The following is a 23,870-nucleotide window of genomic DNA, read 5'->3' as shown; positions in this document are numbered from 1 at the left end:
AGACTATTTTGCACAAAGTCAACCAGCCTTGGTTCTTTTGTAAAATGGGAATAACAGTGTCATCTGTCTAAAAACATGTACATAATAAGAATATTAACAAGTATGTGAAAGCTAACTTTTGCAAGTGATGAAAATTTGTTCTTAATATTTTCAGAAAACAAAACTAGCCATTTTTCAGATGCTTTTTTCTCTGTTTCCAGAGAGCCTCTTGTCTTTTGCTTTCCATGGGAGCTGAATATTGATATGGTTGACAGCAGAACAGAAAGCTTTTTTCCTTCTAAGCTGCAACCTGAAGTTTGGATGCCTGCTGTTGGGACAGTCCATTCCCCTCATTATATTGGGAAGGAATGCCAAAAAAAAAAAAAGAATGGAACATCACTAGAGAGACATCCTTACAATCATCTTCTTGGCAAAACTGCCAGTGTTTTTTCCCCTCACGTCTTGGTGAGAGTCCTTTTGTACTCAGAGAGGAATGCAAGATCTAAACCAGTGTTTCTCAGCCTTGGCAACTTTAAGATGTGTGGACTTCAACTCCCATGCTGGCTGGGGAATTCTGGGATTTGAAGTCCACACATCTTAAAGTTGCTGAGGTTGAGAGACACTGATCTAATCCTTGCTGTGCCCTGGTTGGTTTTTAGTTTGGCATCCCATGAGCCTATTGCTGCTGAAGATTCCTTGGTTCAGTGCTGGTACAAGATAAACCAGTGGCTGGGGAGAGGCTTAACATAGGTCCAGATCCAGACAGAACTGATCCCTGGCCTTAGAGCCTTGCCCTTCAGAATGCACAAAGTTTGGATGAAACTGTGACATCAGCTAAGATTGCTAAATGCCCACAGAAAATCAAAACAGAAGCAGGCCAGTCTTCCCTTGGGCCACTCTTGGTTTGCTGGCCAGAAATCAGCAGGTTAAGTTTTTTATAGCAGACACTACTCAAACTGCAATTAAAAGGCTCAGCTACAGGAACATATAAAGAGCTGGCAACCTCAACTCAGCTGGATTCATTTGTACATAGCCAGCAACAGCAACCTATGTGCAAAAATGTGATTTAGCATAGGGAAAGATGTGAAATTCCATACATTAGCACCTATTTTTAATCTCTATGTAGCAAGCTGGTTCTGGATATCTTGACAATGTTTTGTTAAAGGTTTCTGAAAATGCTCATGACCAGAATCCCGGTAGGGGGATGATTGTTTGTTTTATTTGGGTCTTTAAAAAAAAATCTAATGACTAACTTAAGTTCCATTGATGGGGATGCTCTAACTATGACTAAGTGTGGCTATAACTCATGATTAAGGTCGGGCCAAGCTGACTTTTATCTGGTTATGGAGTAGCCCAACCCCTATTGAGAGAGGTCCTGTTCATTTGGCAGCGGAAGATAAATGTATGTGATTGCAAAGCCCACATAGATGCACCGTGTGCCTTCCCCAAGGACTGTGGCAATATATAGGCCCTTTAGATTAAGTAAGTTGCATATGTTAATGAGCAATATTTTATCCACTGAAAATAATTAGTTACCCCTCAGGATTAATTAATTAGTTTAATTGTTTCCTTATGGGTCAATTTTTAAGTGTCTTCAGGGCAGCTTACAAAATTTATACCGTTAATAGCACTGATGAATGTTGTTTTATTCTGTTGGCTAAAATAAACCAATTGTATTGTAGTAGTAGCAGCAGCAATTTTACCCTAAGCTTTGGATGTGTGTTCATATTAAAGCACTGGAAGTCTCTGACTTAAGCAAAATGTAACTTTTACCATTTCCTCAAATCACCTAGGCCTTTTATTTGGGAGAAAATTCTGCAGTTTGATCAGAAAATAATTGAGTGGAGGCAAATACTTGTTGTTTGCCACTCTAAAAGGCTGGACCAGAGCCAATAGGCTTAATTTATGAACTGTAGGTCTTGGATGAACATTAGGAAAATGCACTTTGAGTTAAAAGTACATATTTGGCCAACCAAACCAACTGCCTTAGGAATTGGGGTGAGGGTCTTCTCTCTTGGAGCTCTTCAGGCAATAGCATCTGTGATGCTGTAGCTCTGAATTTTATTGGGCATATATAGTGTGAGTGTATCTGTGTGTATCAGTGTTGACTCCTGGTGACTGCCTGGACAAGTCCCTGCATCTTCTTGGTAAGGTTTTCAGAAGTAGTTTGCCATTGCCTGCTTCCTAGGGCTAAGAGAGTGACTGGCCCATGGCCAACTGACTTTGTACCTAAGGAGGGACTAGAACTCATGGTCTCCCAGTTTCTAGCCTGGTGCCTTAACTATTACACCAAACTGGCTCTTTAATATAAACATATTATATTCACTATTTTAAAAAAAATCTGTTCAATTGTGTCTGATTCTCAGAGACTGCCAGGACAAGTCCCTGCAATTTTCTTGGCAAGGTTTTTCAGAAGTGGTTTGCCATTGCCTTCTTTCTAGGGCTGAGAGAGAATGATTAGCTCAAGGTCACCCAGCTGGCTTTGTGCCTAAGGTGGAACTAGAACTCAAGGTCTCCTGGTTTCTAGCCTGGTGCTTTAACCACTACACCAAACTGGCTCTCCATATTAACTATAATATTGGACTAAATTATAACAAGTTTAGCTCCTGTTTTGACTGTCCTGCTTGCCCAATGAGGAATGGTAGATGATAAGGTGACAGCCTATCAGCTTTCCTCCTATGGACTGCCTCCTTTCCTCTTGGTTCATAATAAGTAGTCTGTCTAGATTTATGCCAGAGGTAGGCAACATTTGGGGGGAAGAGCACATTTGGGCATCCAAGAGCATGTTATAGCATTCTCAGAAAAAAGCTCTCAAAAATCTTTTGTATTCATAAAATAACCCCATTGTTGGGCTAGTCAAAAACCTATATAGCTCAGGGCCTGAATAACCAACAAGGCTGCTTGTCCTAGATAGCTTCTACCTGCCCAGTCTGAGTGAACAGGGAACACCTGTTGAAAGTCCTCACCTACTGAGAAGACCAGTGGGAGGGATGCAAAAGTGGGCTGTAGGAACTCTCCACCTGGGGAACAGCTTCCCTCCCAAGAAAAGAGTGGCCCTCACTCTTACAGCCTTGTAGATGCTGGTAAAAACTTGGCTGTTCCAGATAGCCTTTGGGTCCTGACTGCAGGGAATCATGAGTGCCAGGTCTGTAGTTGTTAATTATAATATTTAATGTATTCTATATTTATTGTATGTCTATGAATTAATTGTCTGCATTGGCTTGTGACAGCTGTTCTTGGTGGATGTTTAGAAGTTTTTTGAAGATCGAGGTGGTCTAAAAAATATAATAATTAAACAAAGAAATGCATGTACGAAATTGCATGCAGTATGAGATTGCAAGCAACCATTCTTCTAGTTTCTCAGGATGTTCCATACTGTTTCAGCTTATCTTTGTCCCTTTTCCCCATTTTTATTTTATTTATAAGAACACCTATTGGGCCCAGAGAAATTCTTGAAAAGAAAGCTAATGCTGGAGGGTGGTGCTCTGTTTTGCAGAATGCTAGTTTGCCATATTTTATTTCTCTCTCTCTCTCTCTCTCTCTCTCTCTCTCTCAATATATATATATATATATATATATATATATATATAAAGTCAGGGATAGTAGGAAGCCTGATGGATACAAAGGGAAGAGGACATGTACCTGAATGTTACATGTAGCTTAAATGTAATAAGTGTTTCTAAAAAAGACATATGCTCATTTCCTATTTGAATTTGGATAGGGACCATGGTATTGCTCATATTATTGGTTCACTACCACCACACCTGCAATTTTTATATGACTAATTTATGTAAACATTCTAAACCATTTTCCTGCACACATTTATTGGAGAATCAGCTTGCAAGAGCCATGTATGACTGTTCGCTTGAACTGGGTTTGCAAATGTCTGCAAATTGGTCGTGAGTTGCCCAAAGTTCGCACCATTGAAATTTGGCCACAAAAGAGAGACTTTTGACAGTGCAATTTTTGTACCTTTTGGCACTGCTAAGCTTTAATACATCTATTTTGACTTGAAATCTACCTTGAAGCCTCCACAGAAGAGGTGAACATTTCAGGCCTGCCCATTTTGATATATCAGTGCATGACTGGCCACATACCCCTATGGTCTTAAGCCCCTAAAATTTTAACAATTAAAAGTGCAGCTCCCATGTCACAAAAAAGTCAACTAATTCTGCTGTAAGCCAAAAATGGTTAATGAATATGCTATAATAGCTGGGCTCACCTGCATGCTAAACCGTAAGTCAGAGGTGGGTCATCTTTTGTTGTACACCACATTTAACATGGGGCAACAAGAGGTGGCCACATCAGATAGTGACAGGACTAGGATTTTTCCATTTTTTTCCAGGAGGTTGGGGGTAATTTTAAAAACCTGTTATACTATTTTAGATATTACACTATTATTTTTGTGAGTTTCAAAATATCACTCTTCTGGTGATCACAGGGAAAGGGTATTCTAGGGACTGCAGAAAGACAGCTGAGGCTACATACAGCACAGGAACTTTGCTTGCCCTCCACTGCAATTAACTGTGATTTAAAAAAAGTTGGATTCATACAACATGAACAAATTACATCAATAAGATTCACGTGTTGCACCAAGCCAAAACCTAAACAAACCATATTATGATGGTGCAGGGATTAGCAACCATTTGGAGATCAGGGGCCGTATTTAACGTTTTTGTTGGAGATAAGGAATACAGTGTGTGGAGCAATGATACAAAATGGATATGGTAATTATTATGTATATGAGCAGAATGGAATTTTCCATTTCTTTTCCTAGTCTGAGAAAGCCTATGTTAAGAATTTGCAACAGTTGTTATGGTTTTCCCACCTCAAAACAGTGGAAAGCTGCTGATTTTTTAAGACAAGGTCTGAGATCCACAGAAAAGAATCTTTGAGGCTGCCAGTTCTCCTTCACTCCAACTTAGCAGTGTCTGAACCCATCCATAATATAGTTTGTTTGGGTTTGATTTAGTGTGATATATGAACTCGGTCATGTAGCCTATAAACCAGTTTGTTTAGCAGCTTATATGATCCAGGCAATTATGGTTAACAATTCATAGTTAACACAAACAATTCTTAGCAAATTGAAACCCAGACATAAAGATGAAGGGGACCTCAAAAATCATGTATGTCAATGCTGTAAATGTAGTGTTACAGTAAATTTCTGCCTTGAAATATATGCTTAAAAACAGTCCATTGTCTTCTGAGGCACTCTATTCCACTGTCGGTTTGTACTGTCAGGTAGTTCTTCTTAGCTTATCCAGTGGTATATCAGGCCATCAATCCCCTTGAAAGCCAATATATACAACTCTGATTTACTTCGGAAAACTAAGATACCCTCTGGAGCTGATAGTGGCATGCAGAGGGTTGCGTGGAAGCAGAGAAAAAAAAGTCTACTCATACAATGCTACACTTAGCTCCTAATGTTTACTCGGAATCCGTTCTTATAATTTGAATCGGTTCAGGTCCAACTCTCTTGAGCAACATAAGGTAAATTTGCTCCTTCAGCTATGTGACAGCCTTTTAATTATTTCTTATTCAGGCAAGGCATACCAAATAACTCCTTTAGATTTTCCTTATTGGATTTGACTGGATCTATGACTCCCTGATGTCTTTATCAATAAACTTCTGAATATGGTTCATTCTGTTGGTAGCCTTCTTGTAATCCTCAGAACTGGATGCAGGACTATTTTTATGTTAACTATATGCATTGCTCCCAAAGTGAAGAGACAGGTGGTGAGGAACCTCAGTGTGGAGGGAAAGGCATCACTGTTCATTCTCAGAGGGATTCTTCCCTCTGCCTTTAAGTTGATGCATGAGATTAGTCATTACCATGTCAAGTTGTCAATCTCTTGTTTCTAGAATAGATGGTGAGAACCTGATAGCAGCAGCTATGGAAGGCTCCGTCCATTATATTGTCTTCTCGATAGCATGATGCTCACTGTATGCCCTTGGACTAAGAGCTTGGCCAGTGTTCCCAATTTTTGATCCCTTGGTTGGAACAGGAAGCGCAGGCAAATGAGAAGTAGAACAGAAATCTCTCCTTGGGAACTCTTTTTTTAACCAGATTTTTGGAAGAAGTAGGTGTTAGAGACAAGGAAGGAGACCACAGCTTCTTTATTTAGCATCAAACTATTTTTTACAGCTGGAATGATTTTAGGCCACCTGGGACAAAAAAAGACATTGCCACGTTCATTTCTCCTTAGGTGTTGGGCAGCTGGTAGCAGAAATGTTCCTTTCCTGGACTAGTTAAAAGTTTGTTTACCATACCCATACCACCTCATTTCAGAGTCTTGCAGGGTTAAGGGTTACTTTTTTAGCACACCACTGCAAAGTTAAAGTCCATTGGCTTATTAGGATATATCTTGTCTGTTAAAGCATCATTTTCCCTTTGCACCTTTCTTCATGCTGACTGAATAAGGACTCTGTACTTGAATTTTCCTTTGCACTCATCTTTATCTTTGCTTTACATTTAGTTGGTAAAAAATCAAAGTGTATTAAATATCTTCCTCTGTGAACCACAGGATTGTAGCAAGGTAGATTGATAAAGATGAAAAAGTATGGTCATTGGTAAGTGCTGGTAGGAGTCCAATGTTTGGAGTTCAAACTGATATTTCCAGCCATTTCCAAGGAGTTTTTCTCCTTTAATATTATTAAATGACAATAAGGAATTCATCTCTTCTGTCTCTGGAAGCACCAAAGTAGCCACTGGACAACAAAAGGCCAAGCCAACAAGAAAAACCAGGTATGAGGAGACAGGTGCACAGGCCAACTTGGCAGTTCCTGTGAGATAAAAAAAGATGGCAGGGGCTGAAGGAAAAATTAGAAGTGCTTGTCAACCCTCCTGGATTCCAGAAATTCCAAACAAAGGAGATCTACTCTCTCCAACGGGCTTATCATTTCTCAGATTAAGATTCAGATAAGGTGATTAATTTTACCTATTAATCATTTTTAAGTTTTATTAATCAAATCTTCCTACTGCTTAATGGGGGTTGGTGTGAATGTGGGGGGGGAGTGCTGCTACTGCTGACAGAAAGCATTTTGAGATAAGCCCAGAGGAACCTTGTACATTATTACTACTGCTGTTTGTATTTCTCATTTAAGGCTGCACTCCTGAGGCCATCTCAGAATTAGCAGCCAGCCTCTTACCCATCTATATACCTGCTTGTATCAATGCATTTGGAACATTCCCCATAATGAGTCCTCATACCTTTGCATCAGGTACTTTGGCTGACAGACAAGGGTTCATCATGGATGGATGCTGCTGAAAGACAGAAAAATCAAGAGTGGAGGCAGAGCACTATCCCCCTCTCATTCTATTTTCTAAGCAATTTTGTTGAAAATCTATTTCAGGTATCAATAGTTGGGGGTAAGTCTATACATGGATGGGAGATAATAGATAAATACGAAGTTTTAACAATATGTTTTAAAAATCCTGACTCCTTGGCAATTGTGTGTAATTTTACATCTCTTGCCTCGAACCACTTACATAAAAATGTGAATTAAGGGAGATGCGTTTTCATTGTTTTTGTATTTGTTTTAAATACAAATGTTTCTGTAAGAAATTATGAAACATCTAAATTCCTCTCAACATATTTTGCCATCACCAACTGGTGTAAAAGCAGGCAGATACAAAGTTATACCAATGGTCAGCAGGATCATCAAACGATGATCACAGCACAACAAACATCAGTACACTCTGGAGGAGGAGGCTAGTTATGACAGGAGGAAAGTAAGATAAATGCAGTGGCATTATGGGACCCAAGGAGAGGATTTAGAGGTGTATTGTGGTGAACAAATGTACAGCTGTCTATTCAACGAAAGAATGACGCAAAGCAGAATTCAGCAGCTAAAGCTAAACCACTGTGGCTTTATACACCGTCTGGGTAGAATGCCACCTGGGAACCATCCAAGTCATTTCAAGAAATCAGTGTTCAGACAGAAATTAAAAAGAACTTGTTGCATTAATTTTTCTTCAACACTGGCAAAGAGTGTTACGCTGCCTCTACAGACATAATTTATTGGCTATTAAATGCCCTGCTAAAACTCCAAGCCATCTGTTTTTTCATTATTCCAAAGCTCCAGCTGTGTTTTAAAAGAAAAATATCAAATTAATACATTTATATTATGAGGCATGATGTCAAACAGCAACAGCCAATCATAATTATGGACATGGTTGTACCTTTCTTGACCTGCTACTGTGGTTCTGAGTAATCCTCAAGGATCCTGGAAAACTATGGTCCCTTCACAAAGCATGATAAACATAGTAGATGTCCAAGGTGGCTAACTACAGTATAATAGAACAACTAAGTTGCACCAATATCTAGTAAAAAATACAGGTGAAAATGTCTTCCAAAAGCACAAAATTAAAAAGATAAAAAAAATCAGTTAAAAATCTAAGATTTATAAATGGTTCTTCAAAGTGGAGAAAGAAGAGTTCAAAAGGCCAAACATTGTCTGAAACAGGAAGATCCCTACATATTGCTCCAAAGTCAGAGTCAGCTTGGAAGAACTCCCTGGAAAGTGAATTTAGGGGCCCTTGGTGCAGCCAGCTAAAAGGATCTTGCCAATTTCCCCCCCAAAGCATCAGACATAGCTTTGATGCACATCAGATTATTTTCTAAAGATCTTAATACACAAGCAGGTTTGTACTGATAAGATCTCCAGCACGTAAAAAAAATGCACTACTAGAGGAAAACCAGGATCTTCCATTTGTATTTTGATTCTAATTAAGTTTAGGACTTCATCCTACTAAACTGTAATGCAGCACAATAGCAGCCTTCTGTTCTCTGAAGGCAGAATTAGTTTATAAATTTGTTTGGAGTACTCCATGTTGGTGGGTGGGACTTAAGCAAATAGTGGATAGAGCTTAAGTAACAATGGATGGGGCTACCTAATCTCTTTCTGACATCCTGCTTTTTTCCTGCCATTCCCCCCATCCTTCCTTTTACTACTTACTCCCCTCCCCCACCCCATGTCTCCTCATTTCCCTCAAACAGACCGGGTCACATTGATCTTGCAGAGCTGCAACTGGTTTAATTTCAAAATCCCTACGCAAGAAGTCCAAGACCTTTAATTTGCAGCTTGCCCCCAACATATTCATTTTTCATATGTTGCTTTTAGAGCTTTCTGAGCTGAGCAGTGATTTGTACATTTATAAACCAACATGCTTGTCTTGTCAACTTTCAGAACAAGCAACACACCTGCAAAGCTGCCCATGATTCCAAGTAGCTGAGTCTTTCCATCACTTTCTTCATATCCCGTTGCAAAGCTTGAATGGTGCTCATCGCCTGCAGGGTTATATCCTTCTGGGTCAAGACACCTGCCTGGCGCTCTCTGATGGCTTCAGGACTGCTGCTGATCTCAGCTGGGGCAGTCTGCGGGTGTGTAAGATGAGATGGAGCCGAAAGATCCATTGCAGCTGTAGCAGAAAAAAAAATGGATAGATAACTCCCAAAGACTGAGACCTTAATATTTTAAAATGAGAGCATCCCACAATTCAAATGTGCCTGGGCACCATCCCTATTCTCGGTGTACATGGCTATCAAGTTTGGGGCGGGAAGAACAAGATTTAAGGGGCTGCCATTGTTTCACTTGATTGCAGTCTTTCTCTCTTACCTGAGCCTCCCCCCACTTGCAAGACATAGTGTGGATAGCCCAAATATCAGGGGTTCCAATGCATCAAAACTAATGACAAGTAAAGTTCATGCATTCCACTGAGAGATGGCAAAGCCAAAGCTTGTTTGGAAGCTATGCAAATAAAGGAAACATTGTTCCAGTCCCTAAGGTTTGAAGCTAATCAAACAGTAGTACAACCAACCAGAGCAAGGCAGGAAGAGTGAGAGGAACTGGAGGGAAGAGCAATGACCAGCTGAATCTGCACTGGCGCGTTACTAATTAACCCTCCTCAAGGCCAAGACCTGAGCAGATCAGGAGAATCCTCCAGTGTAACCAGGTGCTCCTCCAGTGGGGGAGGAAAGGGTGAGCAAAAGGATCTTTCTGCATTATCATTTGAAGCATATGCTGTACAAGGCCAGCCCAGTCATGTGGCAGGACACATTCAGGGCTGCACATTTTGCCCCAGAAAACCACCATCTCCAGCTTCTTGAACAGCACAGCGGGAAATTCTTCCAAGAGAGGGTCAGTAAGATAGACATACGTGTATTAGGGACAGATGTTACTGACTTGTTGCATTTATATCCCAATTTTCCTCCAGGAGCTCAAGAACTGGCGTCCTTTTCAATTCTGTTCTCACAACTGCTCTCTAAGCTACAATGGGCTGAGTAGTGGTAGGGATCTGACTGTTACACAGTTCTGGTGTTTAGTTTACAAGTGGCCTAGAACAGCTTTCAGAAGCCTGCGTGCAACATGCATGCTTTGGGGGTATTTTCTCTACTACACTCTAACTGGATGCCCTTTAGGTGCTTTGAATGCTCTGCTGGCTGAAAACTGGAAGGTATTGTCCTAACATGTCTACGGAACACAAGATTGGAGAATACTATCACTACAAAAATTAGAGGAGTCCAACAGGAAGTAAGGTAGAAACATAGGATAAGACTATCAGCCCCAGATGAGTAAAACTTGTGATTTAACTTTGGGATGAAATTACTGGTGCACTGTTCTTTTTCCATCCTTCCTTTAGACAGAAAATCCTGGATTGGGGAGGCATATTTTCACTGCATTCCTCAAATAAAATGCTCCTTGGATGTAGTAAACTATCAAATTGGAGGGGGAAAAGTTTTGTATACCTTTCTATGAGGAGTGGTACTGAATGCAAAGGGACTTTCACATGAGGGTTCATTCAACCTCCAAACTCAGCTCTCATGTTTTAATACAGCCCAGTGGTGAAATTCAGTTCTAGTCCCAAGTGGTCTTAAGCCTTAGCATAATTTTCCTCTAACTCTTTCCACTGATCAATGTGTAAATGGAAGTGGGTAGCAGATTTTGCTCATACTTCTGGTTGACTCTGGCTGAAAAGCTGGTAAAATAATTTGGCAGAATTCTATGACATCTCCCATTTTTATCTCACTCCTTGTGAACATTTATTTATCTATATGGCTGCCCAACTAGAACAGTATCTGTTCCTTCCCACTTACTTTTCGTACTTCTCACCTCTCAAGGATTATTTCTGCTGTGGAAGTACAACAGAAGATCTCTTGTGGATGTCCTTTCTGGTAGAGCTGCATTCAATTTTTTTGGAATAGGAACATGTGTTTTCTGCCAAACTTAGACATTTTCCCTTACTCCATTACTTCAGAATAAAAGCAAATTCTTTTCCAGGCCTGTTTGCAGTTGTGGATGAAACATGGCATTTTGTTGCCAAATGCACGAGCCACAGCACCCACAGGTGTGTCCTAGACCTGTTGCTGGCCAAGCTGTGCTTTCTTTTCGAGGCAAAGGTTAGGTGTCACCTCTGCTTGGCTTCCTTCTCCAATTAAGAACACCCTAAAAACTTACACCCCCTTTTCTCCGCAGCTCGACTTCCGGGAGGGTTGCTCAAGGGAAAGCTTTGTTTGGCTGACCGTCTTCTGGCCTGTAGAGAAAGTAGAAGTACAAACTAGGTTTTTAGAATCAGCCTTTTACTGTTTTAATCACCATAGTGTTCCCCTCCCCCCAATTTAAATTAAAATTAAGTGTTGATTGTTAGGGAGTTATCTAGTTTTCTGTCAGTAACCCTACAAAATGCCTTAAGGGACTGCAAATGTTATTCAGCTGAGAGGGAAGCCATTAGATATCCTAGAGCTACTGTGTCTGGAGCGGGGTGGGGGACTGGGAGGCCAACTGTTCAGGTGGGAGGATTGGCCCTCCTTAGCAGTGCTGGGAAATGTATCTTAACCCAGTTTTTTTTAATGACAGAATACTGAAAGCCAAACATAAGATGCCTTTTATTTCCCTATTGTAATTTCTAGTAAGTTTTCAAATTTCACCTCATACAGATTAACACTCGTGTGTGAGTGAATGTGAGTAAATTAAAGAATCAAGGAGCTAGATGCTTGAAAGAAGTTTTGTCTCAGTCCATCTGCTCAGATTTGCAAGTCTTAACATACCAAAAACCTCCATCTTTGTTGCTGTTGCAAATTTTATCTTGCCTAAATCCATGTATCTAGAAAAGAGCATTGCTTTATTTAGTTGAACAGCTAAAACTGCATAAGTCACTCAAGTTAGATGTCCTCAAAACATGGCCCTTTAGATGAACTTGGTTTAGGAGCCCTGAGCTGATTAAATGCCTTTTAAAAGAATCTGATCACAGCAAAATTAGTTCTGTGATATAATTGATTAGATATAGCAAAACTGCCAATGGGAGAGTAGAAGATAACTTCTTGCCATCTCCCTAAACAACTGAACTTGTTGGTGTGGGGTCAGGATATCCTACTCAGAGGACTCCCTAACTGTGGAGCATGAACATGCCCCAGTAACCATTTTTATGCCATGTCCTCATAACAATGTCTCTACCTCCCCTCCAGCCAACAGCTTGAAGTGACTTAAAGTTGCCTTTGATTTGTTCCAGTTTTAAAATAGTGCTTTCCCTCTTTTGCTGACAGTTTTTACTGTTGATATGATCTAGGGATAATCCATCAATTATGTAGTTGCTGATGCAGTCAGGGGCAGGATCTGCATAACTTCCACTGGCTTCTTTAGGCTGCTGTAGGTATGTCCACTTCCTTCCTGTCCCTGGGCATTGCCCTCCAAAGCCATTCTCACTTGGGCTGCAGCAGAGTCTGGACGCACAGAGGCCTTTGCCCACGTAATGCCTGCTTGGGGCTTTCCAAAGCACTTGTCAGGTCTTACGGAGATTCCTGATATAGACAGGTTTATAAACACAGGTTTAACATTCTTCTGAAAGAGGGCCAGACCTGTTTTTTAAACCCAGGCTTGTGAGAGCACTAGTTCTGTGCTGCACAGAGTGGTTCACTGAAATAAGAAAAGAGCTGGGTTCTGCCAACTATGTGTGGCTGTCACCAGCGAAGCATTATAGGTTCCCCTCCTCCTGATGACAAGAGGTAATTTTGATGGCAGGGGTGGTGCCATGTGAACTACCAAATAGGCTACTTCTAGGTGCTGTTGGCCATGGCCACCCACTGGCAGCAATAGCTGAGGATGGAGCTTGCTTGTTGTTGATGGCTCCCTCCTGCTTCATGCAGCGGTGTCACTCCTATGATTTGGCAGCCAGGTTACTTTTGGACGTGGGTTTAGTGCTCTTTCGGAAAAGTGCTAGACCTGTGTTCAGAAACATCCCAACTGACCACAGCATGGAGCATCTCTGCATCTGTTACTTGTTAGTCACACAACTTGATAAGTGGCTTAACCAACAGTTCTAAGCATTTGCTTACACCTGCCCATTCCCCGTCCCCAATTCAGAGCAGTTGGTGGTGCTGTTTTTCCCACTGCAGGTAATGACTGGTGGGAGGGAAAACAAAGTGGGAGAACCCACCAACTGCTTTTTTAAATTTGCTTCACATTCAAACAGTAAGGACACCTCTACGCGCCAGCTTTGATACTGAAGCAGAATAGTGATCAGCAGTGAGGACAGCACACTTTATGATGGCATATTTTTCTAGCAACTCATGCACTGGACCACAGCATTTTAACATGTGCTATCTGGCTGTGTTTAGAGACAGAGTTTTTCAGTTAAGCCTCCTCCTGCTCTCTTCATCTCCACTCCATGTATCATTTCATCACCTGATGAGGCTCCACTTGTTCTAGGCTATCACAGAACACCTCTTTCTCTGAATCACTGGTCACTTGGCTGCTCTTCATAGCTTTATTGGCAAGGCCAGGTCCTGCAAAAGAAAAAAAAAATATGGCTCAGAATAGAAGCAATAAGGTACAGTCAGGAGAAACAGAGAGGAGATATGTATGGGTGTGCATGCACATGCAAGTGCATCTTACAAAATCTGAAAATCCAGATGTCAGCTGTTAAGTTCCTTTCCCCACTTTTGGAATCTCTACCCCAGGTTCCCAATATCTGGCCAGTGATGAAGATAAATATTTGGTCCAAGAAAACAAGGGAGGCTTTAGTACCTTACTAAAGATTTAAGTGTTTAAAAATGTTGATGTGGGCATGTTGTATAAGTTGGCTTGCGAGATGTCAGATCTTGAGAGTCTGGCAATTGCAGTGGGTATACATTTCATAAAAATAAATCTGAACTGCATAGTGACCTAGCTTTTTATCTGATTTACAAGAGAAGGAAAATAGTACACAGTGCTCTGCTTTGATCCCACTACTTAAATTATGTACAGCATATTAAGATCCAAGAATCAAGCTCAGCATCAATGAACCAATGGGTTGATTTATAATTTATGACATCAGTTTTTAGAAAGGAGGAGGAGGAAAGGGAAGAAAAGAGCCACCTTCTCCAAATCAGCTATCTCTTGCTCAGAATGGGAACGTTCACAAGTTTTGGCTTTGTACACAAACCCTACATTGTCATGGCTTCTCCAAAGGAAACCTGAAGGTTATTTGAGCAGGGCTACAAAGTTCTACAGTATCATAGAGATCCAAAGTTCCATCACAGTGACAGCATTGGTTATTGAAAAGTACATCTACTGAAGAAGGAAGGAATCTGACCCTCTCCTTACAGACTTAGTTCTTAATGGTTGAATTCATAAGGAGCAGGAAGCAGGTTACTATTCCAATTCTGTCCCATTTATACAAATATAATTTCCATATAGGAGCGAATGCTTGCAGGGAAGGCAAAACCTGTCCTCTGCCTTGACATGAAGTAGCTTCACTCCGTAACAGTGATCCTACAGGGTAAACCACTGCATTTTTCAGTATAAAGTAAAAGGAATGCACATTATCTATTGGGGATCCTTGCAGTATACGCAGGGTACATACTTCCCCTGTCACCATGATGAACATTTTATGAGATGTACTTGCCTGCTTGCTTGCACTCTCCATACACCGGTAGATTTGGACAGATTTCAGCAAGTCCATTTAATGAACTATTTTGCAAAGAGGCAGTCTCCGAGTCCAGTTTAGCTGCAGAAAGAACAGAATGTCTTTCATTGTTGACCATTAAGGGTCTGGGGTATACTAGTTTTCCCTTATCAACAGCTACAGCTTTGGTATTAGGGTTATGGTTGGTATTAGTCTCGTTTTGTTATTAGTCTGTAGAAACGACTCAACTAAGTGCTTTGCTGGATCTGCTCTTCAAAGCCAAAAAGCAATCCAGCTCCTTGAAAGCTTGGCATGGCTGCTTTTAGGGACCCTGGCAAGGATGGACTTCAAATCTAGGCACACATGCCCAGAAACTTTAGGAGAGCCTCAAAGCAGTTGTGCCAAGCCTTTGATCAGCTGTGATGGCCTGGAAGCTTTGAGGAACAAATCCAAAGGGCGTGCCTTGTCAAATGATTTGCATAGCCTTGTTTCATGCAATGCTTTAATTTAAGCATGAGAGTACTATGTGTTGAAGTTAATGGCCACAAGGCAAATAATACCCAAACTGGGCATGACTGTTTCCAGGTCTCTGGAATTCGAAGACAAGCTCGTGATTTAAAGTGGATGATTAGCAGAGAGGAGAGTAGTCACTGAGAGCAGAGCAAGCAAAGAGCTCTTTAATTACTCTCCCAGTACGGAGCGGTTTGGGCAGAGACAGCATCTTGGCTGTGAAGATCTTTTCATGTGTGCTTTAATACTAGGAAAAGGAAGTTTCTAAAAGTTGGCTAAAGACTTGCACACATGGCTGAACACATAGCACTGATTAAAAGCTTCAAAATACTCACTGATTCTCAAGTCTGTTATCTGTTATATTCACTAACATTAAACTTAAAGGCACATTATTTGATTCCTATCCCACATTTCATTCAGGAGCTGAGGTTGGCATACACAGCACTCCCTTTTCCTAATGTTCTCCTTGCAATAAACCTGAGAAATAGGTTAGGCTGAGAGAGTGACAGGGCCAAAATCACCCTGTGGGCTTCTATAGTTGAGTCCAATACCTTACCCACTACTCCACACTGTTCGCCTTATTTTAGCAGAAAAGCTTTTAGAATATGTAGAAACAACTGACTCCAGAAAAGACCATCCATTGAGCTAAATGAAGCCCTTCACCCTCCCCTGGGTCAGTAATTTGATTTTGCAGGAAAGGAAGGAAAAAGGATATAACTGAAGAGAGGAATTGCTTCTACTTCCACCAAAGAAAAAAATTAGGTTTAAGAAAAACTGGATTGGCATTCATGGGAGACTTCAGATAAGCAGTATTCTGGGTTTGAGGACCTTTATTTTAGTTATTTGATTTATATCCTGCCTTGTTTCCAGGAACTCAAGGTGGTAATCATCCAATTTCTCCCATAACCACCCTGTGATTTGGGTCGAGTCAGAGAAGGTGAATGGCTCAAAGTTACTTGGTGAACTACCAACAATATATCGTAACCAGAAACATAGTAGCTGCCTATATATACAGGCCAAAATAGATAGCAGAGAGGCACTCCTATGAATAGCTCAGATGGCCTATATCAGATGCCACTGAAAGGCAAGGAGCACACAGTGCCAAATCATACAGCATATTTGACAGGGCAGTTCTCTTGTACAAACTTGGCTTAATCAAATGGGAGTCAAACCTGGCACAGGAAAACAGCACTCCTGGGCACCTCCACAGCACTGACACCCTGGCAAGCCCACCAGTCTCAAGCTATCTCACATGTGCTTGGAAGCCAGAAATGCAAGCTGCCATTTTATTTTACTGACAATGTCTCCAATATAATATCACTCTGGGAAATGTTAAATCACGTCTTTTGTCTGTCCCTGCTACTATATAAACTGCAGCCAGACCCACTGGACAGCAGAGAACCTTTTGTTGAGGACCCCCTGGATTCTAGAATTCATCCTAAGAGCAGCCACATGAAATTCTGCAGTTTCACACAGTGAGCCATGAACTACTCATCCTATTTTAGCCTAAACTGCATGTTAGTGAAGCCAGCCACTGGTTATGTTCACACAACATCCTTTTTTTACTGAATTAACAAGTTTTCTGGGCTCACACAATGCACTGAATCATAAGCCAAACAAGCTTGATTTGTATTATTCAGCCACAAAACACTAACCACAGTTAACCCTAACCAAATGTGGTTCTGCATGTTTTGACTATGTATTTGCTAGGTCTTTAACAGACCTGCACAGTGTGTTATAAACCCAGCTATTGAGTGGCTTTTGTTCATCACTGCAAGAAGAGGTAAGAGTTGGGGATAGGCCAAATCTCCTTTTAAGTCAACTGATCCCAAGCTGCTCTGTAGCTCTTTTGAGGGCTGCTTCCTGTGTCAAAGTCCCAAACATGTCTAAGCAGGTTTGACTGCTCCACTCCCAACTGATGCACTACTTGAGCAACTTGGAGGCAGGACAAAAAGTAAGATTAGGGCTTGGGAAGCAACATGAAACAAGGTCATCTGGTTGAAACTCCCTTGCCTAGAGGACCGATGCTCCATACCCAAACGTGTCTGTCAAGCTCCTTAAATTCCCAAGAACACAATACTTTGTGCACCAAATTGCATGGAAGCCCCAGCAAAGTTCACAAAGGAGGAGGCAAGGAGACGAGGAGGTAGGTTAGGGAGCAAGATGGCTTTCATGTTTAGGTTGTGGACCTTGAAGTCATAAAAAGGGATAGCTATCTAATCACAACTGGTGAAAGTATCCCAAATGCTTCCCTCCCAACCCGCTTTTGCTGCCCACAAGCATACCTGATTTATTCTTGAAGAAGGATTCGGGGGGTCTGGGCATATCATCAATCACTTCATAGAGGGGTTCAAAGTATACAAACATGTCCTCTGATGCTTCGTCCATCGGCACAGTGTTGATGACCTGCCAGAAAGTCTAGAAGGGATCCCAGGTGGTACACCACCATTCCCTGGGCCCCCGTGAGTGACCTGGAAGTAGCTGCAGTGATGGCATTGTTGAAACAAAGAAAACACAGACCTGACCTACTAGAACATAGAGATTCCTGAGGTGCCTCCTTAATCTTCGTAAGAGAAGAACAGCAGGACCACAAATTGCACTCAATAAAGGCACTGCTAGCTCATGGAGGGGTACTTACCTGGGAGCCTCCCCCACCTCTTGTTCCCCATTTAAGTATTTCCAGAATTAGTTATACTTCATTAACTTGGCCACAAAGCAGGAAGAAAGTTATCTATAAAGTAGGGGGACAGATGCAATTGGTTTTTCTAACTGGGATGTCTTGAATGTGAGATCAGAATGACACTCGTGCAGCAGTGTACTTTTTTTGCACCTGTTCCACATCTTTTACTACAAACATGAAGACCAGAAGCTTGAAGCAGAGAGGAGGGCAGAGGGGGTGAAAATGGTCAAGTAAAATATCTTGACACAGATCTGCCTGCAATAATATAAATCCCCCAATTTTGGATTCTCCAAATACATTCCAATTACTTATGTAAACATTAGCTTGTAATAGCTATTATGATGTAATAATTAGCATGCATGTAATTAGTGCATAGTTAGAGAATTACAAAAAAAATGTGTCATGTAGTCTGAATTTTAAGTCCTCAAGTGCAGGTTCAAGCCTGAGCCCTGGGGCAGTTTCCTGCCATTTCTTTCTTGTCCTCTCCCTGCCTCATATTTCTTAGCAGGGTTTGGTGTTGCGCTGCAGCCCCCCTTCAGTGATACTCCTCACCACAGTGAGTTCCCACCATGACCCCACCCAGCAGCCTCACCAACCAAACAGGAACATTTTGCACCATTTACCTTCTGGGCAGCCTTCTTCATTTCCATAACATAAGCAGCCATGGCATCCTCTTTGGTCATCTTTCCCAAGCTATTCCAGGCATCCCTGCCAAGACCACAAAACATCTCTTACCTCGGGCAGGTGCTTAATTTTTGAAAAACAAAACTGCCAGAGGTTGAACTAGCTTGAAAGTCAGGCTCTCTCGATAAGGGGTCTTTCTTAAGGATTTCCTATGGGTGAACACCAGGGACAATCACTCAGGGATGAATGGTCATCAGTTTGCATAAGCTATGAATCACATTCTCTTTATTTCACTTCCACAATTACTTTAAAATATTTACAGTCCATTTTAAACATTTCATGTAGAGGACACTATTTAAAACAAATACAATTTTTAAAAAATGGATTGGCTCAGAAAGTAGTGCTGATTGAGGTAAGTCTGTTGAAATTAATATAATTTAAATTAATAATGGATCTACACCAAGCGTAATTAAGCCTGGATCCAACTCAGTTAAAGAAAATAGCAAATGACTGTGATAAAAATAACAGAACTATGGAATTGATAAGATGAATTTCTAAAAAAAGCCTTGTAGCTCTTCTGGTCTCCAGTCAAAGTCAGTGGTGTTGGGGAGGGGGGCAGTGTCAAAACAGGCACAATGGCAGTTGCACCTTGTGAATGAAGCCCCAGCTTTTATGTCTCAGTGTTGGGCTGGGACTTTGATGTGCCTTGCCCACCTGCTTTGCCCTCTTCTGTAGGTAATGCTGATTGGCTCCTTCCCATGTCTGATGACAGAGGCTGGATTCACAAGACATAATGTGGTTTGTTTAGCTGTGTGTTGCATAAATCCAACAACAGTTGTTTATAAACTATGGCTTATGACTTAGTGTGATATGTGTACCCAGCCAATGATGCCTCAGGTAGCTAACCATGTTTCACAAATTGCTGGCTTAGTGGAATGTGTGAACTCAGACTGTTCCAAAGGGAAGGCTGTAAAGAAAGCCCTGTTTCTCATTGTCATAATTCTAATTTCTTTCAGGGAGGGGGAAACAAAAATAGGGCACAAGCACCTTGCTGCAATTAGCTCACAGGCTGATACAGGGAGTGGCAGCGTCTCAAATAGTTTTCTCTCCAAATCTATAGGACTTTATAGGTCAAAAGAAGCAGTTTTGTACTGGACTAGTATCCAGGGCAATTGAACAATACTACTATAGTTGGAGAGGCTTATGCCTTTGCATGTCCATTAGTTAGCAGTTATTGTGTCTGCTCCAGCATTCTGTTATTAAAATAACATCAGAGGCTGGACTCCAACACAGTCCTCTTAGCTCAAAAGAAACCTCAGGAAAGACAGTGTTTCATCCGGGGCTGAGAGAATTTGGCACTGGCTTTCTTACCATTTCCGATCTTGTACAGCTTCTTTCGGTTGCTAGCTGGGTTATAGAATCGCCAAGGGTCGGATATGACTGAATGGATAATTCGATTTGATTCTTACCATTTATACCTGCCAATAGGATCCCAAAATCCTGGTCTTGGGATCTGGCATTGACCCACTGTTGCTTGCTTGTAGTAACTGTAGAAACATAGCATTTCTTCATACGAAGGGCGGTAGGAACCTGAGAAAATGGAGGACATGTTCAGGATCCTGAATGAAAAGAGGTATTTGATGCCAGGATTCTGTTTGTACGGTCCCTAATCTGTCTCCAGCGATTGTACAGTACTGGAAATAAAACAGCTGAATCCAAGTTCACAAAATTCTTTAAGGCATTTAATAGGGAGGGAATTGGTGTCAAGATATGAACACATAAATCCAGTGGTTTCCAGCCTGGCAGCTTAAGCCAAACCAGGGGTCACTATACATTTGCTTCTTTTGAATATTAACCAATAGTCATTATTGTTTAAATCCTCCTACCGTGTCTCTGCCAAATTGGGTGCTGTACATACACAGTGAAAGAACTGTAGAATTCTGTCTAAGGCAGTGTTCAATCTGGGGAGAATGACAGGTTTGGCTTGTTTTTCTAAATCTAAAATCCTGGTTTCTTATTCTTTATGGCTGTTCAGAGAAGCCTGGAGAGTTTTGCATTTGGTGTCAGCTCTTAGAGGGATAGGTAAGCTAAGTAACTTGAGAAGATCCCCAAAGAGATTCTCACCATTCTTGGGCAAGCCTTGAATGACCTGGACAGCTGCTTCAAACTGCTTCTGGCAATTTGTTTCTTCTGTCTTCAACCCCATTGGTACCTAGTCTGATTTTAAAAAAAGAGGTTGAAATGTGGAGTGTGCAGACTCCAGGGAAAACGGGTACAGAGATGAGATTGAATATTGGGTCTTGACTGGAGAGTATGAAGTGATAGAAAGAAGGATGAGGAGAACTGAATTATTCTTCCAACATTTTTGTCCTGCTCAGTGTCTTGTGAGTTGCAGCAAGATCCTATTAGAGGGACATGCTTGCCCCCCAGATCCTGTTTATTATAATTATCTTTGTTAGTCAGAATAAATAATCAGCATTTATATAGAAAAAGGGATTTACAAAGAGTATTCATAAGACAGTTTGGGGAATTTAGTCCACAAACCCCTATTTATACAGAACACAGATAACAGCCAAATTACCTTCCAAATTCTTGGCAGAGCTGCAATTTAATCTCTTGCTCCTAATGATGGTTCCAGATAGTATGTTCCTAATCTATCTTTCCCTCCTTATCAAATTTTCTGTAATTAGAGAAAAAGATAAAAAGCTGGAAGTTTACTGTTGGAAGATAATGTCTCTATGCCATTAAATCCTGTGGCCAATGTAGGGTGATTATTGCAGAAAAATCGCATCTGGAATTCCACACCTAATTCCAACATGTTTATCTTACTGAGAGATATTCTAAATCTCTTCCTGTGTGCCAGTTTCTCTGGTTGAGCACTAGGACCAGGCTCTGTTCCTACATCCTCCTCGGGCAGCCAAGCACATTTTCTTCTGGCTCAGATGAGCAAAGCTTAAGTTTTGTGATCTGTGATGAGGACTGGTTATTTCACCAATCATGGAATTTTAGCTTCACTTTGCTCCATTGCCCCATGCCTGAACTCAGAGATACTTTCCCAGTCAACCTTAAGAGCCAATATGACCTAATCAGTTTCTAGGCTCTATACTGCAATCTACAACTACAGCTTTTGGGAAACATGCCCAGGCTGCAAAGCTAGTGTCCTGCCATCATCATAATAACTTTCAGTAGGAATTTATAAGCAAAAACAATTAGGTCTTGACAGCCAGGTAGCTTTGCTCTAGTACCCAGAGTTCAGATTTTCTGCAAAACAGACAAACAAATCCAACTCTATATCCTGAAAATAAATGGGCGGATGGTGATAGCCATTTTTTTCTACTTTTTATTTAGAATGGGTATTACTCTAGGTGCTGCTGCTGCTGCTTCTGAGCAAGTGCAACACTGAAGCACTCTTCTATTGGTCAAAGCACTGATTGGCCCATGTTGTTTCTTGCTTGCCCTAAGTTTTCAAAGATCAGAAAGAATGAAGACGACCATAGCCAGTTTCACAATGCTTTAGAGCAGTGTTTCTCAACTTTGGCAACTTTAAGACATGCGGAATTCAATTCCCAGAGTTCTTCAGCCAGTTGAAGTCATGTCCTAAAGTTGCTAAGGTCGAGAAGCACTGCTTTAGAGAAATTGTGTGTAAACTGCCCTCACAGGCAACATGAGCCTCTGCTCCTCTGCCAGAAACCTCTTATCCCAGCACATACACTGCCAGAGTGACAAACCTGTTGGACTTTGACATGGGAAACCCACGAGACTATATAGGCTTGAGGCTCTGCTCTGAAGCCAATATTTAGAAACACAAGAACCTCCCAGATAAGATCAAAAACCCTTTCAAGTCCCACACTGTGTTTCCCTAATTGACTGACCAGATGCCTATGAGAAGCAAACACAAGGGGCAGGCGTGCAATAGCTCATTCCAGTTCTCATCCCCCAGCAACTGGCAATGGGGCACATCCTGCCTTTTACTGAAGGTGATATATAATCACAATGCCAAATAGCTATTGACCACTCTCTGCCACAAATCTATCTGCAGTTGATCTTGAGGTTGGTGAGCATTTCCTCAACCCGGATCACTCAGGCAGTGCCAATGGATTATTACACTCAATCATAATCTGTGCCAACCACTACTACAGGCTCCTTCTTGCCTAAATAGCACTTTCTGTGTCCCTGAAGTCACGTCACATGATTTCTGTTGTCAGAGCTAAGATGATGCCTCTTGCTTGCCTTATTGATGCAACCCATGCTCCAGTCCTCCATGTCCAACGCTGTCGTCCCCTTCCATTTTTTTTCTTATAAGACACGCCCAATCTCCTTGTCCAGTGCTTATTTCCCCATCCCTGCCACAGTGTTGGCTGGAGTGTTCTTCACCTTTCTAACTCAGATGAGCATTTGTACCAACTATAAGTATCCTCTCCCCCAGGTTCCAAAACAAGGACCTGATCTCCCATTCCCCACTCCTCCCAAATGCCAACTTATTCAGCAACGTTTACTCTTATGCCAGCCTGCACACTGTGTCAACATACTCCTCCATTGTGATAATTTCAGTGATGTCTCTGCATTTTAAAACTTAAGCACTCCTATGTCAATTCTGATCACAAACCTCCATTGCCCCCTCCTGATCCCTTTTTCCTTTTGCATCGGCTGGCCTGCAGTCGCTTTCTGTTGCTGCATTTCAGGATTCCTTTGTTTCTGTGTCAGCGTGGAAGCCCCGGCCTTTACTTCCGTCTTTCTCGGCCTGCCACAAAGATCTCTGCCGGGCGGGCACCAGCTTGCCGCAAGGACCGTATCTCCGGCACCTAATGCCCATCTGGGGTTCCCTAAGTCCGCTTCACAGCTATGATCCCCTTTTCCCCTTCAGCAATTATGGCACGGGTATCCCTTCACCAGCCCTACCTCGTACTCGGTTGCAAAGTGCTCTGCTCACTCGCCTCTGTGCCCGGGCATCGCGTTTGCCAACTTCTTGCTCATCATTGCAACAGCAGCTTTCAATTTTGACCTTCCGAGTCCCGCCCATATTGCCTGTATCACGGTGAAGCGAGATTCAGCAAATCATTGCACGGCCGCGAAGGTTACACCTCTCGCCTCGGCCAATCAGCAGAAGCAGATCCCCCGTCTTGAGGCTGTAGTCCTCTCTTTATCGTCTTGTGTCTCGCCGCGTGTTTTGTTTTGCGTCAGTACAACTTTACCCGT

General features: G+C 41.7%; 1 protein-coding gene across 6 annotated transcripts; it reads right to left on the bottom strand.

Annotated features, from left to right (window-relative positions):
* Nucleotides 1-3,942: 3,942 nt before the first annotated feature.
* On the bottom strand, nucleotides 3,943-23,664 carry ACBD4 (acyl-CoA binding domain containing 4). 6 transcript variants are annotated; one of them, XM_063300557.1, is made up of 12 exons: nucleotides 23,574-23,658; nucleotides 21,256-21,354; nucleotides 20,799-20,891; nucleotides 20,144-20,264; nucleotides 18,674-18,758; nucleotides 17,656-17,776; nucleotides 14,861-14,962; nucleotides 13,660-13,760; nucleotides 11,437-11,512; nucleotides 9,183-9,400; nucleotides 7,190-7,243; nucleotides 3,943-6,762 (listed from the first exon to the last, which is right to left on the bottom strand). In XM_063300557.1, the coding sequence occupies exons 3-12, from the start codon at nucleotides 20,878-20,880 to the stop codon at nucleotides 6,652-6,654; spliced, it is 1,071 nt and encodes a 356-aa protein (XP_063156627.1). In that variant the 5' UTR covers nucleotides 20,881-20,891; nucleotides 21,256-21,354; nucleotides 23,574-23,658; the 3' UTR covers nucleotides 3,943-6,651. The 6 variants fall into 6 exon arrangements, with proteins under 6 accessions (XP_063156627.1, XP_063156632.1, XP_063156629.1 ...); XM_063300562.1 differs by having other exon boundaries at nucleotides 7,190-7,240; XM_063300559.1 differs by having other exon boundaries at nucleotides 20,799-20,886.
* Nucleotides 23,665-23,870: the final 206 nt, after the last annotated feature.

The sequence above is a fragment of the Candoia aspera genome, chromosome 4 (assembly GCF_035149785.1).
Source record: "Candoia aspera isolate rCanAsp1 chromosome 4, rCanAsp1.hap2, whole genome shotgun sequence".
In the NCBI taxonomy this organism is placed as follows: domain Eukaryota; kingdom Metazoa; phylum Chordata; class Lepidosauria; order Squamata; family Boidae; genus Candoia; species Candoia aspera.
This window is presented reverse-complemented; position numbering and strand designations above follow the sequence as displayed.